At 42.4% G+C, this 20,560-nt stretch overlaps 1 protein-coding gene across 2 annotated transcripts in view; it reads left to right on the top strand.

Moving 5' to 3' along the window:
* Positions 1–20,560, top strand: part of LOC126361083 (cadherin-89D) — a 380,910-nt gene that overhangs the window by 112,432 nt on the left and 247,918 nt on the right. For both annotated transcript variants that reach the window (XM_050007764.1, XM_050007765.1), the window contains exon 2: positions 14,196–14,255. In XM_050007764.1, coding sequence (XP_049863721.1) covers positions 14,204–14,255 — 52 coding nt within the window. In that variant the 5' untranslated portion in view covers positions 14,196–14,203. The remainder of the gene's footprint in view (positions 1–14,195; positions 14,256–20,560) is intronic.

Consider the following 20,560-nt stretch of genomic DNA (forward strand, 5'->3'; position numbering starts at 1 on the left):
CAACTCTGGTGTTGTGGTTAGTAGTGGTATCAAGACTAAAGAAAAATCGAGACACGTTCATAGGATTTGACGATTTCGAAAAAGCGTTCGACAATGTAAAATGGTGCAAGCTATTCGAAATTCGGAAAAAAGTAGGGATAAGCTATAGGGAGAGACGGGTCATATACAATATGTACAACAGCCAAGAGGGAATAATAAGAATGGACGAACAAGAACGACGTGCCCTTATTAAAAAGTGTGTAAGACAAGGGTGTAGACTTTTGCCCCTACTGTTCAATCTGTACATCGAGGAAGCAATGATGGAAATAAAAGAAAGGTTCAGTTGTGGAATTAAAATTCAAGGTGAAAGGATATCAGTGATATGATTTGTTGATGACAAATGAAAGTCAAGAAGAATTACATAATTAGTTGAACGGAATGAACAGTCTAATGAGTACAGAGTATGGATTGAGAGTAAAGAAAGAAGAAAGACGAATAGTAGTAGAAATGAGAACGGCGAGAAACTCAACATCAGGATCGATGGTCACGGAGTAGATGAAGTTAAGGAATTCTGCTACCTAGGCAGTAAAATAAGCAGTGACGGATGGAGCAACGAGGACATCAAAAGCCGACTAACAATGGCAAAAAGGGCATTCCTGCCCAAGAGAAGACTACTAATATCAAATACAGGCCTTAACTTGAGGAAGAAATTTCTGAGAATGTACATATGGAGTACAGCATTGTATGGTAGTGAAACATGGACTGTGGGAAAACCGGAACAAAAGAGAATCGAATCATTTGAGATGTGGTGCTATAGACGAATGTTGAAAATTAGGTAGACTGATAAGGTAAGGAATGAGGAATGAGGAAGTTCTGAGCAGAATCGGAGAGGAAAGGAATATGTGGGAAACACTGATAATTAGGACAGAATGATAGGACATCTGTTAAGACATGAGGTAACGACTTCCATGCTACTAGAGGGAGTTGTAGAGGACAAAAACTGTAGATGAAGACCGCGATTGGAATACATCCAGCAAATAATTGAGTACGTAGGTTACAAGTGCTACTCTGAGAAGAAGAGGTTAGCACAGGAGACGAATTCGTGACGACTCGCATCAAAACAGTCAGAGACTGATGACAGCAGAAAAAAGACATTATTGAGTTGAGCTGCGTGAAGTATATCAGTAGTTTAACTCGTTTATTTCCAAGATTAGCACTTACAAGAAGAGCGAAAGTAACTGAAGATTGTTTGATAATATTTTTAATACGCTTCTTCCAGTTCAATATGTACACCCAAAAATCTGGAGCATTCTTCCCTATTTACTGACTTCTGCTCACGTGCTATAGCAGTTGTTAGTACGGTTGTTTGTTGTATTGGACTGCTCATGTGCTACAACATCGTGTGGAAAACATCAGCTACAACATCGTGTGGAAAACAGCATTTACAATATGCTCTGTTGCTTCCTCTCTAATGGGATTTATTATAACGACAGGATCGCCTGCGTAAAGTACCCATTCCGCTTGTTGAATGTTAAATGGAAGGTCATCACATAGGAATAGTAGTTTACCCAAAACTGAACCCTCTCGGACTCCCTTCGTGATTGTGCAGAGGGGTAAGTAGCGTGGTCGCTACGGGATTTGAGGATATGAGAGGGAGATGTTTTACTGTCTGTCTTCCAGTGCCACCAACTCACTGGTGTCCACGACTCGTACCGACCAGGTGCTATGGTGTAAACTGTGACATATAAGCAATATGGATTTACGATTGCGCTTTGCAAAGACTGTCATCTTCAAATACGGTACATGTTTGTAGCAAGGAACATTAATTTACTTAAAGCGGTTATAATATAGTGCAGTGTTTAGAGAAAACTAACATTAAATCATTTGTCAGACTTTTGTGATAGTGTCTCATATTTAATACTGCACTTAAATATAAGTACAAATACTATTATTAATGAAAGTGATTCCCACATGTAGTAAAACCAACAACACTTCATCACGCGACTGTACTGTGACAACTATTAGATCGCCGAGGTTTGCAGAAATCTGGAACAGAGAATAGTCTATACAAAATATTCAGAATGGTGCCGACTTTTAGCTATCAGTACTTGGGGGCTGGCGGCAAACTTTCCGCGCAGGTAGTCTGTTGCGGACTCGTACTAAATTACGTAGGTTACCAATTAATAATAAGATCGATACATATGCGGCCCGAGGTGTCACTCCACTATGTCGGCATTCGCTGTCGCGCAACTAAGTTTAACGACCACTGATCTAAAAAGAGAGTAGGTGGCATGCACCAGTATAGGAAGTTTTGCCGCCAGCATAAATACTTATTACACTCCTGGAAATTGAAATAAGAACACCGTAAATTCATTGTCCCAGGAAGGGGAAACTTTATTGACACATTCCTGGGGTCAGATACATCACATGATCACACTGACAGAACCACAGGCACATAGACACAGGCAACAGAGCATGCACAATGTCGGCACTAGTACAGTGTATATCCACCTTTCGCAGCAATGCAGGCTGCTATTCTCCCATGGTGACGATCGTAGAGATGCTGGATGTAGTCCTGTGGAACGGCTTGCCATGCCATTTCCACCTGGCGCCTCAGTTGGACCAGCGTTCGTGCTGGACGTGCAGACCGCGTGAGACGACGCTTCATCCAGTCCCAAACATGCTCAATGGGGGACAGATCCGGAGATCTTGCTGGCCAGGGTAGTTGACTTACACCTTCTAGAGCACGTTGGGTGGCACGGGATACATGCGGACGTGCATTGTCCTGTTGGAACAGCAAGTTCCCTTGCCAGGTCTAGGAATGGTAGAACGATGGGTTCTATGACGGTTTGGATGTACCGTGCACTATTCAGTGTCCCCTCGACGATCACGTGAGATGTACGGCCAGTGTAGGAGATCGCTCCCCACACCATGATGCCGGGTGTTGGCCCTGTGTGCCTCGGTCGTATGCAGTCCTGATTGTGGCGCTCACCTGCACGGCGCCAAACACGCATACGACCATCATTGGCACCAAGGCAGAAGCGACTCTCATCGCTGAAGACGACACGTCTCCATTCGTCCCTCCATTCACGCCTGTCGCGACACCACTGGAGGCGGGCTGCACGATGTTGGGGCGTGAGCGGAAGACGGCCTAACGGTGTGCGGGACCGTAGCCCAGCTTCATGGAGACGGTTGCGAACGGTCCTCGCCGATACCCCAGAAGCAACAGTGTCCCTAATTTGCTGGGAAGTGGCGGTGCGGTCCCCTACGGCACTGCGTAGGATCCTACGGTCTTGGCGTGCATCCGTGCGTCGCTGCGGTCCAGTCCCAGGTCGACGGGCACGTGCACCTTCCGTTGACCACTGGCGACAACATCGATGTACTGTGGAGACCTCACGCCCCACGTGTTGAGCAATTCGGCGGTACGTAGACCCGGCCTCCCGCATGCCCACTATACGCCCTCGCTCAAAGTCCGTCAACAGCACATATGGTTCACATCTACGCTGTCGCGGCATGCTATCAGTGTTAAAGACTGCGATGGTGCTCCGTATGTCACGCAAACTGGCTGACACTGACGGCGGCGGTGCACAAATGCTGTGCAGCTAGCGCCATTCGTCGGCCAACACTGCGGTTCCTGGTGTGTCCGCTGTGCCGTGCGTGTGATCATTGCTTGTACAGCCCTCTCGCAGTGTCCGGAGCAAGTATGGTGGGTCTGACACACCGGTGTCAATGTGTTCTTTTTTCCATTTCCAGGAGTGTAGTATCTCTGACGTCGATCTGTTGTAGAAGTTCAGGACATGATTTTTGCTCGCGTATCATGCCGTTTCTGGAAACCCAGAACCTACTCTGTAGGAATCAACATGGATTCCGGAAACAGCTATCGTGTGAGACCCAACTCTCTTCATTTGTTCATGAGACCCAGAAAATATTAGATACAGGCTCCCAGGTAGATGCTATTTTCCTTGACTTCTGGAAGGCGTTCGATACAGTTCGGTACTGTCGCCTGATAAACAAAGTAAGAGCCTACGGAATATCAGACCAGATGTGTGGCTGAATTGAAGAGTTTTTAGCAAACAGAACACAGCATGTTGTTCTCAATGGAGAGACATCTACAGACGTTAAAGTAACCTCTGGGCGTGCCACAGCTGAGTGTCATGGGACCATTGCTTTTCACAATATGTATAAATGACCTAGTAGATAGTGTCGGAAGTTCCATGCGGCTTTTCGCAGATCATGCTGTAGTATACAGAGAAGTTTCAGCATTAGAAAATTTTAGCGAAATGCAGGAAGATCTGCAGCGGATAGGCACTTGGTGCAGGGAATGGCAACTGACCCTTAACATAGACAAATGTAATGTATTGCGAATACATAGAAAGAAGTATCCTTTATTGTATGATTATATGATACTGGAACAAACACTGGTAGCAGTTACTTCTGTAAAATATCTGGGAGTATGAGTGCGGAACAATTTGAAGTGGAATGATCATGTAAAAGTAATTGTTGGTAAGGCGGGTGCCAGTTGAGATTCATTGGGAGAGTGTAGTCCTTCAACAACGGAGGTGGCTTGCAAAACACTCGTTCGACTTATATTTGAGTATTGCTCATCAGTGTGGGATCCGTACCAGATCGGGTTGACAGAAGAGATAGAGAAGATCCAAAGAAGAGCGGCACGTTTCGTCACAGGGTTATTTGGTAATCGTGATAGCGTTACGGAGTTGTTTAGCAAACTCAAGTGGCAGACTCTGCAAGAAAGGCGCTCTGCATCGCGGTGTAGCTTGCTGTCCAGGTTTAGAGAGGGTGCGTTTCTGGATGAGGTATCGAATATATTGCTTCCCCCTACTTATACCTCCCGAGGTGATCACGAATGTAAAATTAGAGAGATTCGAGCGCGCACGCAGGCTTTCCGGCAGTCGTTCTTCCCGCGAACCATACGCGACTGGAACAGAAAAGGGAGGTAATGACAGTGGCACGTAAAGTGCCCTTCGCCACAGACCGTTGTGTGGCTTACGGAGTATAAATGTAGATGTAGATGTAGATTTACGAGTGTGCGCTCAGAGGAGTTACCAATATCGGGAGAACATCCTCGTTGCAGTGGGTCAGAGTTCTTTCACTGGATGCCGACTGAGCAGGTGTTTTGGGAGGGGGCACAATTTAGTGGGCATTAGTTAGGGTGACGGGAAGCGCCGTGACTTTAATGGCCGTGGCCAGGGCTTAGGCCGAGCTTGGGTGTAGATGGGCGGTGGAACCGTGGGGCATCCGGCCCGCTCTCACCTCACGTACTGTGGCGTACCAGAGGGCCTAACGGAGCCAGCGGCGGCCACAATAGCAATAAACGGCTGTAAAGTCTCGCGGGCGATGTGTCTTCCCGAAAGCTGACGTGTGTACGGGGCAATTCGAGCCACTAGCACCGGACCCATCCTCGACTAATTGGAATGCCGCAGCAAGTAGGACGTCTTGAAATACTCCCAAGTTATTCAGTTTCACCTATCTGGACTTCGTGGTACTCATGAGGTACAGAATACAAAGTTTCCCTTACTTCAGAGGCACAGGGCGAAGTGGCGCTACGGATTCATACGCTGGAGGACGTCTAGTCAAATCCACGTTCGGCCGCTCAGGTTAAGTCTTTTCGTGGTTTCGCTAAATCACTTAACTCAATTACGGGGATGGATTCTTCGACAACAAAACTGGCAGCTTTCTTCTCCTCTCTTCCCTGACCCGAGCTTGTGTTTCGTCTCTAATCACCTCACCGTCGACGAGACGTTAAACGCCAATCGGACAGACCATGCCGTCAGGATAGAAGTAGCTCCGCGGTTCTAATGGCTGGACTAAGGAGCACATTTCCCCGAAGCCGTAGAAATTTCTGGGTCTCCACTTTCTAGTTTTCATTTCCTTTCAACCCACCGCGGAGTAGCCAGACGGCCTCCAGTAGATCTACTTCCATTTAACGACGTAAAAAAACACGACTTCCTGTGTATTCGTTTACAATAAACAAAACTTTCTCGCATTTTTACATACAACTTGCCACGTGCATTTCACTTTATATTTAAAAAAAGCATCTTCATTCGTTGTTAGCATCACGGTTAGATCGTTTCCTCTCCATGTCAGCTACATGCATTCGAAACTATGATATTTCTCGTGATAAACGCATGGAATAGTATCCAAATGACAATTAAACATTTTTAGGCCACACGTCGTGCTTGCAAAAAAGTGTTGTTGAAAAGCAATGAATAAATTAAACGCGTAGATGTCGGAAGTTCCCTCGAAAGAGTGACTGGCAACCAGGAAACGTAAACTGAACTGACAATAGAAGATGACTTTGGATTTTTCGGGCAATAAATAACTTATCAGCAGTACTGAAAAAAATGATTTTTTTATGCTGAACAAACTTAGAATTTATGTTGCTGCTGTGAACTCAATCAACTTCCTTCATACCATTATCTTTATTGAGTATCCGCTGATTCACCATTAAAGTGTTCGAAGAAGCTGCTTGCTGTGATGTACAGTAATGTGCTAATAATAATAATACCGTGGCTAGTGTGGAAAGAGCATATGAAATATTTATATGTGAAACATAGAAGTTATGAGTTTGCAGTAATCACTTACTGCTTTTCACTTATTGCTTTTAGATTTAACTTATAATGTCTTCAAAAATTGTACGACGTTAGATCGCATTTGAGTCATATGCTTTTCACGCCTTCGGGTAAATGATATCGCGTCACGTACATAACATATCATTAAAGTGAGGACATTCCAAAAAATACTTCTCATGCAATGCAGTGTCTGATACATCTCTATATATAACGTATCGTACATTAAGATGGACACACTTTTCTGAAATCCGCAGTGACCTGAATATTAATCATTCTCGTGATAAGGCTTACGGGACTTGAGTGTGGATCAATTACCGAGCCACAGCCGGACTGAAGCATTATTACACGTCGTTACTAAGATGGAAGTCACAGCGTATCTTTTAATAATTTTCACTGCAAGCGAAATTTCTGCCTTGACACATGAGTGCGTCAACGATGCTAAGACCGTAAGTTTTACCCTATTTGAAGTTGCATGTGGAGGGCTACGTGGTATGAACTGAAACAGTTGAGCCTAAGAGATCTCCGTACCTCGCGTCTTCTCCATTATTTGTTATCTTCTGTATTGCTTATCTTCTCCATCGGTCAGAGATTCTTTTCTGACAAATATACAGTGAAATCGAGGATGATATTGAAGATCGCTACTCTATCTTGAATGATGAAGATTTTTTGTTTAAAAGAAGGGATGCCATTGGTGTGATGAAAAAACACGAACACACAGCAACTTATTGCCGAGCGAGAGCCAGTAGAGTCAAGGAGGTGATGTCTGTTAGTAGTTACGAACACCGTATCGAATTAAACTAACCACAATATTATTTGAAATTTGTTATAAAACAGTCTAGACTACAAAGGCACGTTTACTACAAGATGGCCGATTTCGATCATCACACGATCGTCTTCAGACCTTCAAATCCATACTTATGGCCAATGGCTGTACACGGAGCAGGAACCTCTGAATGACGATAGTCAACTGCTGTCATTTAGCGGTTCCTGCTCCGTGTACAGCCATTGGCCATCATTATGGATTTGAAGGTCTGAAGACGATCGTGTGATGATCGAAATCGGTCATCTTGTAATAAAAAACGTACCTTTGTGATATAGACTGTTTTGTAATTAGTTTCAAATATTCTATTTTGATCGCCGACTGTCTCCTACAATGTTTTCAAAAACAATTTTATTTGTTAAATGTTTGGGAGTAGCGAAAACAAGATTTCCTGTGAATTGTACAATCGATTTTTGTTCACATTTTCGTAGCCTAACGGAGAGTGGTAAATGGACTAATTCAATTTGACAAGCGTTAGGTCTATATCTGCAAAAAAAGATTTTATTGCTTTAAATTAACCAAGTTAATTACAAAAACTTAATTAGTAATTTGAGGGAAAAACTGCTGCTAGCTATATAACTGAACTGTCAGGAAGTTCATCTCTTCAGCGCCTAAGTATTTTGAGCGTAAAATGTTACGTTTGCTGAGTATTTAACTGTCGAAATGCTTCCTTCGTATCAAGAAATAAATTCAGGACATTTTGAGAGCAGGCCACATATTAAAATCAAGTGATGTGTGCAAGAAAATTGAAACTTCTCTGCTTTCTCTTGAGCTGTATACTCTTGATAACAGTAGAATACCGGAACCGATCGATATTTAAATAGATTACATTTCGTGCTTTCAGAACAAGACTTGAAAACAATAAATAAATTGGAAAAAAGAACGGTTCGATATTTTTTGAAGTGATTTGCATAAAAGTAAGAAATAAAATAACTAGCTAAACATTTGCGGCCCCTTATGAACGAGCCTCAAAATGATGTGCAGCAGATGAGGTGCCGGTTGAGAATTTTCGGTTCAGTATTTAAAATCTTAGAATTTTAAAGAGTACTATAAGATATTTATCTGGTGGAATTTCCCTCAGTGGTTTACTTTCGGCACTAACGTATGAGCATCTCTGATGCTATATATGATTTTCAGCTTCGTTCAAACACGTAGCAAATGTTTCTCTAATCTACTCTATTTCTTACTTTCAAACCAATCTTTTCACAAAGCAACTGGTCGTTCCTTTTTCAAGTTCTTTTATTGTAGTTAAATCCTTCATCCTCACTTTAAATAACATCCGATGCTCTTTCTAACTTTAAACTAATTTGCTATAGTGGACCATTTGTCACCAACAGATACTGTTGCCGGCTGTCTACAGCTTAAGGCTACGGCAGAACCATTTGCATGTGACACGTTGACAGACTGCTTGAGACTGGGATCTATAGTGGAGTCTTTCACCAGTGAAAAATACAGCTCGTCAGTGTTCGCCATACTACTCTTATTCGTCATACTGCGTTGTTAACCTGATTGTTATATCAAAATTATTAGAAAGATAAAACGCAGGTATGCTTGTATATACCAGCAAGATCAGCCTATGATTTCAATAAGTTACGTTTATTTCAGATTAATTATTAAGATCCAAGTTCATCCACCTTGTCACCAATTTCCATAGGTCTTTTTTTATTTTATTTTATTTTTATTTTTTAAATGTACGTTAAATCACAGGATCTCAGTGTCGACTCGACAGACTCATTCCCACGCTCCTGTGGCTGACCATACGTCGAGCTGGAGCACGTTGTCTGCCTGTCTCTCCTTGAGATGCGTGCCTATGGCAATCGATGTGACCCAGTAGTAAAATTGAAATGATGATACCGAAGTGATATAAACGCCACAAAGTGGTGAGTAAAATGCTTTATAAAATAATGACTATTGGTCCTACATCTAACCAGGAGACAAAAATACTACTGTAGTGGAGTTTCGACTCAGTGGTTAAAATCGAATGATATTTCCAGAGACGAATATCTGTATCCTCAGTTGCAACTAAGGCGACTATCATTATTCCTTGGTTGCTTCTTTATGCAATATACAAAACGATATCAGTACGTGAAGGTTATAGCGTAAGATAGTTTGCTTCGAGATACATGAAGTGTTTTTTTGTATTGATCTGCTCATAGCTCGAGTGCTGAACTCTATTGTTCCAAATTTCGGTAACTTGAGTCAGTACTAGGGATGGGCGGAATCGCCGAAATCCTCTAGATGAAGGTACGTATTCATCAACTGTGTCATTAATTTGTGGAAGTTGTGGACCTCATTTATTTTTTACATGCAGACACTGTCATTTGCATACCCAGACTCCCCCGTCTCTTGCGCCGTCCCCTCTGCACGTGTAGCAGTGATTATCTACGAGCGGACGACTTTTATGGTGCAGCGGTAATTTTCCTTATGTGCCATTATGTAGCGTTATGATTAAAATTCAGAGGACAATTCGATGTAACCGAATTTCATCACTACCACATAACTTAATGATTTCGAGGAGCTCTGCCATTCACTGCGAGGTGGCAACGGTATTGATTTCACAGCAGCTAGGGACTTCGTTAACCATAGCTCAGCCAAGAAATGTTTATAAATTACACAAAGCTTTTTATGAATCGGTCTAAACAGGGAAAACTGTATCGCAATCCCTACAGTAGTTCCTGTGATCGGCCCTATCATACGGACAGAAACTTTAATTTATGTGTGCATAGAAGACAGATAGATAGTTAGAGAGAGAAGATAGAAGTACACAAATAGGTAAGGCAGACTGACAGATAGATAATAGAAGGTAGGTAATGATGGTCACAGGTTATTTGACATTAAAAGGACTGGATGGAAGGTGCAGATATCTGATTTGCCGGTACATTTCTAGAAGTATCGGAAGTAAAATAAGACAGATCTGTGAACATATTAGGTGAAGTCTTGGCGTAGTTTAGAATTGGTGGTGAAAAGAAATTGCAAGTTGCAGCGTTCCTCCATGGCCGAAGGAGACCACAAATACACAAACATAGGTGCGCAGCTTTTAGTTCAGTAAAGCGAGCGTCATCAGTGTGTCGTGAATATTCAGGACGTTCGGTGATCTGGGAGTGAGATGAGTGTGTCACGGTACCGGGTCTAGCTTTCCTTTTAGAAACGCCCGTTTCTACGGAGTCGCCGCGATCTCTCAGGATCGTCGACGTCCACTCGTTCAATTTTAAACATTCAGGACCATTTCCGACGTAAACAACATACAGTAAACGTGCTGTGCAGACCGTAAAAACTTTGTTATGAACGTCACAGCATCTAGGAACTTCCCTTATGGAAACTTAATCATGCACCACATGTCATAATCGGTTCGACTCGAATCATCGTGTTCGTTGTCGCAGCTTGTAGCACTCTGTTCGTGCAGTGCTCAACAGTTCTAAATACTCAAGGCATGTCTCTACCTTGACATACAGTATATGCTGACCCAAAGGTCGGCTGAATGGAAACAGTTGCACAGATCATATAGACATGCGTTCTTTAATTATTGAAGGACTGTCAAGCAACAGTCAAAATATATTGTGGATTAAATTCATATCACCTCAGTCTCATCACGACGGCATTAAACACTGGGTAACGGCAGACCAACTAGTGAAAGCTGCATTTAGGAACTGAAGATGTATGGACGTAAAACTCCCAAACACTGTCTCCTGAAAATCTGTGCCTGGAACTCAGCTAATGAGTTATTCTTGTATCTTGGTGAGATAGAACACTAACACCGATTACTCAAAAAAGTTTATCACTGGTTATACAATGATGTCTAGTGAAGTTTCAGCAGGGCTGTGGAATAGTGATCATCCGATATCAGAGTAAGAAGCATACACAGACTTAAATGTGATCTACTGCTGCACAGTTTTGAAAACATTCCAAGCTAAATTTAAAAGCAACAAACACATACTGCTTTTGTATTTCACATGTAAACATGTCACAAACTCTTTTGTCACTACCTACAGCATTACACACATGCTTCGCAAGAAATTCGAGCACAGTTTTCGTGGAAGGAGTAATGAAACAAAAGTTGAAAATCACGCTGATACAAACAGGCATTGAAAATCCGAAGCAACAACAAAAAAACTTATGTTGTGAGAATGCGTCTTAATCACGGTTCTTTCCCCTTCAACTTATGTAAAATCGTTGTATTAGTGCGATGACCCAGCAACCACTAACGTAGATAACATTTTCATTCAGGTGAAACCTTATGAAAAAAGCAGGTGAAAATTTTAAAGGAGTCCATGGAACTATATCACATTTGCTAGTTTGTCCTACTCCATATTTTGGAAAGTTAACCGGAGCTGTAAACCTCAATGTAACGCTTACCTACTATTCGGGGCAAATAAAAGTTGCCCGAAGACCAGAGTTCATCCAGGGAGCAAAGAAACACATCAGAAGAAAGAAAATACGATACTAACCTGACTGTAGCAGGTGTTGAAAGTGTCCATCATTCATCTCTTGGCACTTATGGGAACTGGTCAGCAGACTGCTGAAAACGGATCGAAGCTGGACTGCTGGGATTGCTGCAGTCTCATCCGAAATGTTCCGCTTCAGTTCTTGAAGACAACGACAGTTGCTGCGATACACCTTATACTCGAGGGCTCCCCACGCAAAGTAATCTCAAAAAAATGGTTCAAATGGCTCTGAGCACTATGGGACTTAACATCTGAGGTCATCGGTACCCTAGAACTTAGAACTACGTAAACCTAACTAACCTAAGGCCATCACACACATCCATGCCGGAGGCAGGATTCGAACCTGCGACCGTAGCGAAGTAATCTCACTGTGACTGCTCTGGTGACCTGGGTGGCCAGCTAGGGCCGCGACCAGACCTAACAACTTTGTCAGGAGTGAAGACTGTGTAAATGTTCTCCATAGTGCTGCCGGCTATATGGCCAGCTGCTCTATCTGGTTCAGAGTAACTTTGGGTCTTTTTCTCCTCCGTTAATGTTGCCACAAATGGTTACAAAATTTTGGCAATGTAAACCTCCGAAATCAGCGTCTGATGAAGGAAGACGAGACCAATAATGTGGCGAGCAGACACTGCAACTCAAACCCAACCTTCCGATCGTGCAATGGTGTTTCGTGATAGTTATGCGGATTCTCCGCTTCCCATAAGCTGTTATTCTGCGATTCAGGGGAATCCAGGCTTCAGCAGACATAAAGTATAGTTCCATGTCCAAGCCGTTAATAGTCATCTCACAAAACTGGAGGCGCAGAGGAGCATTTACACGTTTTAGTGCATGAACAACAGACAATCTGTAGTGTTCCATGAGCAGGACCCGGTGGAGTATTTGTTCGCATGATTGACGTGATATGCCGTTTTCTTGCGACAGGCGTCGGGTTGACTTCGTAGTATCCTGAAGCATTTTCTGGTTATTTGCAGCCACATTTTCAGGGATGCGGGCACGTTTCGGAATGCTTTTTGACTTGTTCAAAACAGATTCTGTGTGAAGAAATTTTTGGACTAAGCGTTGCATGGTATTCTATGCTGGCGCTTTGACACCAGAGTCTAACCATACCGTTTCAACGAATTTTTTGTCACGTAACTTTCCACAACGAACATCCGTTGCTTCACTGTGAGTTCCAGCGTCCCCTTTACACTGCTCCACTCACACTGACACAGACAGAACTACGCACGGATCACATGGTGGGCGTACACGTGGTGTGCGAATCGCGGAGTGTGGTTGTATGCATACAGTCACGTCCAATCGTATTCAATCGTCGTCTCTTTTATTTGCCTCACCCTGTGTATACAAGTAATCCCTAACACCCTCAGACGAGGTGGATTTCGACGGCGGAAATGGGGCAGGATCTACGCTTTTCTTTAACAGTTTCAACCTTAGAACAGAGTGCTGTTACTGTATTGACTGTTTTCTTATTAACAATTTTAATTGATCATGGGGTCATATTTTGTTTGTTTGATAAGTTTTCCCATTTTTCTGATCGGATCCGCCACAATTTTTCCTCTTATAGCAGTCTCTTCATATTTCAGTGGCACTTACATCCTAGAAATTCTACTGTTTGTTGTATATATATACCAATATCTATTTATCCCTACAGTTTGTTCTCTCCCTGGCCCTGTATAGTGCCATGGAAGTTATTTACTGGCGGCTTAACGCATGCCCTGTCATCCTGTTCTTATTTGTATGGACTTGGGCGTCTAACGGCCATTTAGCCAGTTCCTTCCTCTGGTTGGTGATTTCCACATATTTTTTAACTTTGACATTCTGAGGGAAATCTCTTCATTTATAAAATTAGTACACATAATTTTCAGCACCGTTCTGTAGCAACAAGTCTCAAAAGCTCGATTCTCTCCTTTTACGTTTTTCCCGTAGCCCTGTCTGAGAGCGATTGTACGTTACTAACATGCTATCTGTCTGTTTTCAAATTGAGCGTCATCTGCCTCAGACCTGGAGCAAGTAAACGTGCCAACTTTGACTTCTACAACAGAAACCTGAAGCACTTTCTTTAGTTGAAAAGGCAAGTGGATTAGATGAAGCAGGCGTTGAGGAAATTTAAGTCTGCCATCGAAAGTAGTCGCATAGTTATTTGTACGTAGACGTACCGTGCTCTTCAATATCTAATCATGCTTGACTATTTCAGCCACTAGAAACAAGTTAATGGTATACGTAACCTGAAAATGGAAATATATATCAGCGATTACAAGCATTTTCTTAATCATTAATAATAATAATATGCGGTGCACCTTAAAATATTTTGTAGTGAAGTTAAACAATTGGTAAGTCGTTTTGTAAGAGACTGATTTTTTGTTACAGGAGCTGAAATGACAACTTGGCTAGTAATTCTGCTGGCGACATGCTGTACTCTAGTCACTGGTGAGTACGACAGAAACTGTAGCTAACAGTTGTTTCGTTTTTAAACGAAAGAGCTAATAGATACGAGTCTAGCTTTGGTGAGGGCGTCTTTCATTTACAGTCACTGATTCTGCTTTATGATGATTAAACACATTCTATCACATTTTCGTCAGATGAGCAATGATTTGCGTCTGAATAATTTACTTTTATCCTTGTCAACAAACGATGATCTGTTTAAATCCAAGAAAATCTTGTAAATAGCTCAAAATAATACCAGTGGAATTAGGGGCGGAGCAGGCGGTGCTGTAAAACATTTTGATTTAATACGTCGAGCCATGTACGTTCACATTTGCGACTTTGAAAAGTAATAAAAATTTGCACACTCTTATCTTTGTCCCGAGTAAGAATTAAACTTTTCGGCATATACTGAATATTATAAGCTGAATGTACGCGAAGGTATCGCAGCGTGCCATTGTTGTTGCGTTTCACTCAGTGATTTCTTGTTCATTTCCTTCCTTGCATATACTTTCTCCGATAAACTTGATGAATTTATGTGCTCATATGATGGCTGTCCCAATGTAAGAAACTGTTTGTAACTTGACATCTTCAAGCCGAGTCTGGCGGGCGCGGACCACAGATGGAACACTCGACTCGGCGCGGACCGATTAGGGAACGCCCTGCTCCTCCCAGGCATAAATACTGGACTCGATCCACCCAAGGACCAGTCTCAGGTAGCACCTGAAGAAGACAGCGAGGCACGCTGTTGAAATATCGTGCGAGAACAACGCGAACATCCGGCTGGATTCCCGAATATCCAAGATGTCAACAGATCGCCGGGAAAGTATGAAGAATTGTTTCTAACTTCTTTAAACTTTACGATATGAGAGACCGGGGGGTGGGGTGGGGGTGGGTGGGAGGGGGGCTATTACGCTTTCTCTACATGTTTTTTTTTTTTTAACTTTTATACAAAGGAACGAGCGAACGAAAAAACGAAGAAAAGGATCTTAGATGCAACGACTAGTACACTTTGAGGCCTTTGGACGCTAAGCAACAGCTCAATTAGAAAAGAAATGAGGGAGGAATCAACTGAAGCCTTGTCAAAGAAAACTATTTCTTTCAGAATTATCGTTGATACATACCTACTTCAGTAACTTTATTTATGTTGCTTCAGGAAGCCACATTCTTTCGAGAAATGAGCTCTGCTGCTTTAAGAGGTCACTCTGTATGTATTTGATGTTGAAATTGCTGTTAATGGGCGATTGAATTAATCATTTGAGCAGGTCAGGATGCTTTGTACTATGTTAGAAAAGTGTATGATGAAAAGATAATACTACTATTTACGAAAGTGTCGATTTTCAATTATTAGAGTGATTCTGAAGTTCTGAATAAATGCAATTTATGTTGTGCTAAATGTGTTTTAATATCTTTGAAGGATCCTGACGCATTGTATCTTGATATTGCAGACATTTTTCTTAACAGCAAAGTTAGAATCAAAGTAAGAAGATAAACTGTAGAATACATATCTGTACACTCATTTAAAATGAATCTCCTACCACAATGTAAGAAGGCTGCCACACCGGTGAGTGTCAGTGTTGGTTACTTGGAGAGTCAAGGACGTATACCGTTAATGTATTTCGAACGCCTGCTGCGAGGTGCTGCTCGGAGAGAAGAAGTCCATTACAGTGTTGTTCACCGCCTACCGACTTACCTTACCTCCACTGACACTAAGTGGTCCCAGTGTGAATGCCGTTACACGTTTCGGTGGAGCCTGTAATTAGAGCGGACCGGTTGGAGAGTTATTTACATGTAAGTGAAGGTCATTACAGTTGAAGTACTGAGACACGGTAGTACTAGCGAGTTGATTTCAAATAACACTATCCACAAAAACAAATGAAGATTTCGGGACACATGAGACTGCCTGACGGTAAATGCGCGCACTCGGATGATACTATCTTCAAATCTCCGTCTGACCATCCAGATGTACGTTTTCTGTTGTCTTTCCCCCATATCATTCTGGTCCAACCTTGAGATGGTTCCCTCAAGAAGGCCAAGACCAATTTTCTTGCCAGTTTTGTCATATAGAGAGCTAGTACTTCATCTTCTTACACCTTTAATTTCAACAAATAAGAAAGCTTCCTGTTAAGTTAAAACTGTGTGCCGAACCAAGACTCGAACTCGAGACCTTTGCATTTCGCAGACAAGTGCTCTAACGCTTGAGTAGCTCAGTCGACACAGCACTTGCCTGCGATAGGCAAAGTTCCGGAGTTCGAGTCTCGGTCTGGCACACAGTTTAAACCTACCAGGAAGTTTCATATCAGCGTACTTTCCGCTGCAGAGTGAAAGTTTCATTCTGGAAACATCCTCTAGGTTTCGGCTAAGCCATGTCTCCTCGGTGTCCTTTTTCCAGGAGTTCTATTAATGAAAATTTCGCAGGACGACTTCTGTGGAGTTTGAAAGGCAGGAGACGTGGTACTGGTGGAAGTTCGTGGGAACTCAGTCGGTAAAGAACTTATACGCGAAAGGGAAAGGTCCTTAGTTCGAGTCTCGGTCCGGCACACACTTTTAATCTGCCAGATAGTTTCATATCAGTGCACATTCCGCTGTAGAGTGAAAATTTTATTCTGATTTTTCTATTTTGTTGGGTTTAGCTGAGTGGCAGCGTTATGATGTAAACTGAACCACACACGTAATGTGCGTAGCTTCCTACTACGGTATCCTTTTAATAATTATTGCTGTTTACTGAATGTAGATGCAGTGAAGCCTTTAAGAGCATTGGTTCAGTAAGGATCATATAAGACGTAAATCATTCAAGGCATTCTCGAAGAACCATTCCTCCAAAGTACTTCAAAATCTGGCACTGCTTAAATAGAAAATAAACTTGTTAGTAATCAGGTCGTTCAGATATTATCAGTAAATGTCTAAAATGGCAAACTGATGCAACAAGCGCTGTTATGTAACGAGTATGATGTTACGAGTACGATACTGGCATTTTTATGTGCACGATTTTTCCAAAGTCACAATGAAAAGCAGCTTTAACAGCTGGGACATTTGATTGTGACATTTCATTTAGAAGTGCTCAAGGTAGTGTTAACACGACGAGAGTATTTACTGTTTCCAGATTCTTTACAGACGGTAGTCTAATCACTCCTGACTTGCTTTAGTTTAATTTAGTTATGTGTCATTTAGATCATGTCCACGACAAACGGTATGATTTGAAGCATGGTAATGAACAAAAATTTGCAGAAACTATATTTCAGTGGCTACGTACCGGGCGTTTACCTGTCTTTTTTTGTTATTCAGGAACTCTCTTGCACAAAACAAAGACTTCTCAAGGTGAAAGAAATTTTATCTACGTTTGAAAATACTTTTTCCTTCTACCGGATCTTAGACATCCAGAAGTACAGACCGTAAAGTATTTCGTAGTTGTGTGATACACATCCTTCTGTTCCAGAGGTTCCCTAGAGAATATGGCAGATTAATTTTTCTTTTAGTATTGTGTTTTTTAATATGTAACAAACTGAAATGGATTGTTGACAACAAATATAATCCATGAATATACGTTCAGTTAGACGATTGTTAATATTCCGAACTGCGTAAATAGATGTCTTTTGCTTAGTGAATGCTTTTTGTAAAAGTGAGAGGTAACCCCAAAATTATATACCATTAATAGTTGGATAATTTATACAGACCAATAAAAGCACTAGGCCAATAATTGATACCTGAAAATCGCACATTCTAATTCCTAGCGATACAGATCTTACGGTTGCACTCTGTTGTTTAAGGGATAGCTTAGTCTAACTTCATTCGTCTTGTTTGTTAAATAAGAAACAAGCTAAACGTGTGCTGAGCCGTGTATCCCATAAAACATTGCCTGTTCAGGTAGAATAACAATCCTTCAATACGTTTTAGACGTAACTGGTTATATTTCATAATTTAAAAATTTTATTGTGTTACCAAAGAATTTACAATTAAATTTCTTGTAAAAGAGGCACTTTCGGCATCCGTACTGTGATTGGCTACGTCTCCTTTTCCCCAAGACATTTATTTTTCTTTCACTTCAGTTGTTGCTTTCCTTATTATTGCTATTAAAATTCTCGTTATTATCTAATTATCAGCATATTAAAGATTGCTGAAGCAGTATTTGCTGCGTGCTGAGTAATATTTGAAAAAGTATCTGCTAAAAGTGGAGGAATATGGAATTGACAACCGCAAATTACATTAATTGACAAAAAGAAGAAATAGATGACAATGTAGAGGAGTGCCCTGGAGCGTCACATTATGTCTATGAACAGGGGAGTGATCTGTTCGCTGCCGAATGGTTCAGATAACATTAAACAGACACACAAGACTGGTTTATGTGGGTGCGCGGTCGTGCTTATGTGTGTGTGTGTGTGTGTGTGTGTGCGTGTGTGACCTAATTTATAGCTAAGCCAGCCTTCCCCCTACCCTCTCCCATTTTTTCTGCCTCCCCCCCCCCCCCCGAGATTTGCATCGTTATTAAGACAATAACCCAATAACTTTTGCATTATTTTCGTTTATATAAAGGCTTTAGACACACTTTTAGTAGATACTTTTTCAAATATTACTCAGCTCGCAGCAAATACTGCTTCAGCAATCTTCAATATGCTGATAATTAGATAATAACGAGAATTTTAATAGCAATAATAAAGAAAGCAACAACTGAAGTGAAAGAAAAATAAATGTCTTGGGGCAAAATATGAAAAAACTACAGCATAGCAAGGCAGGAGGAAACAGAAGAAGGTTGATGGCAAGTGAAGAAGAAGAAGAAGGAAGTACACAGAAGTAGGAGAGGGAATGCAGAAGAACCAGAACTTACAAGACGCAAAATGGAAATTGATAATAATAGTAGAGACAGTGAATTTAGTTACTGTAGTTAATATCAGTTTTATTAGAATACGTGCATTTCTAATGCATAGCCTGTCTATAGAATTATGACGATACTGATGAAAGCCTGGCAGCAGTATGGTATTTGTCAAGTAGAGCTCTGTCCTTCAGATTTCTTAAACAAGTCGCGCCATAGACTTGGACAGCAAGACAAACGTAGTTATGAGGCTATAACTGAAGATACATAAGCTAAATAATTTATAAGAGCAAAATGAAGGAGCCTGTGGCTGGAATGGATGGAGCCTAAATGCGAAAGGCTGTTGTAAACTGGTACAACAAAACAAGGAGAGAGGAACGGTGGACAAGGGAAGATGTTCGGGTCAACAATTTCGAGGTGAGGCCAAAGCAGAATAGCTGGGTATACCCTTTAAATGGTGACGACGACTGGTTGAAACTCTTCCGCTCTCTGTGAGTTGCGATTGAGCAGATAGCTCGGCGGAGCACTGTCTGCCACTATAATGAGCACTGTGAGACAAACAGCTGAGTATCCGTAAATGCTGCCTATGGAGCATATGAAAAGGCAGTGGTACTGCCAGTGTATGAGGAGTAGTGGGACACCAACTGTGGCCTAGAGGAACTAGCTGTCGAGTTGCGCAAGGCACGTGCCGCGCAGTTTAATGTGAGAGAGGCGGGACGAGGCGGCTGGAGCCACGCAGGTTCCGGCGCCACATTCCACGGACGCTCGGCTGCGCGCGCCGCAGGCGGGCAGTAAAGACGGCGATTTACGGCGCCCGCTCCGCCTAGGATGGCCGGCAGCCGTGCCTCACTGACCCTACGCTACCCTACCCTACCACATACAGCTCAGCAAGCCGGGGAGCCGTCCTTACGGCGCAGCAACACAGACATTACCCGCTGCCAGTGCTGGCTTGCATTTGAAAATCGAACGAGCAAGTGACGCTGTCCGATCTTCGACCTAGCTACACTCTTACTTTGCAAGGCACCCTCCTCCGTAGCTGGCACAAATGCGCATATACCCAGTTGCCCTTGACTAACATGCAACCGACTGTTGCTGTGAAGAAAATTTTCGCCGCACGGGTAGCCGAGCGGTGTGGGGCGTCTCGTCGCGGTCCGCGAGGCTCTCCCCCGTCGGAGGTTCGAGTCCTCCCTCGGGCATGTGTGTGTGTGTGTGTGTGTGTGTGTGTGTGTGGTCCTTGGCGTAAGTTAGTTTAAGATTAAGTAGTGTGTAAGCTTAGGGACCGATGACCTGAGCAGTTTGAACCCGTACGACCTTCCCACAAGTTTCCAAAATTTCTCCAGAAATTTTCGTGAGGACATGTTTAAAAAATGTTCAGACGTGAGTGAAATCTTATGGGACTTAACTGCTAAGGTCATCAGTCCCTAAGGTTACACACTACTTAACCGAAATTATCCTAAGCACAAACACACACACACACACACACACACACACACACACACACACA

The sequence above is a fragment of the Schistocerca gregaria genome, chromosome 1 (assembly GCF_023897955.1).
Source record: "Schistocerca gregaria isolate iqSchGreg1 chromosome 1, iqSchGreg1.2, whole genome shotgun sequence".
In the NCBI taxonomy this organism is placed as follows: Eukaryota; Metazoa; Arthropoda; class Insecta; order Orthoptera; family Acrididae; genus Schistocerca; species Schistocerca gregaria.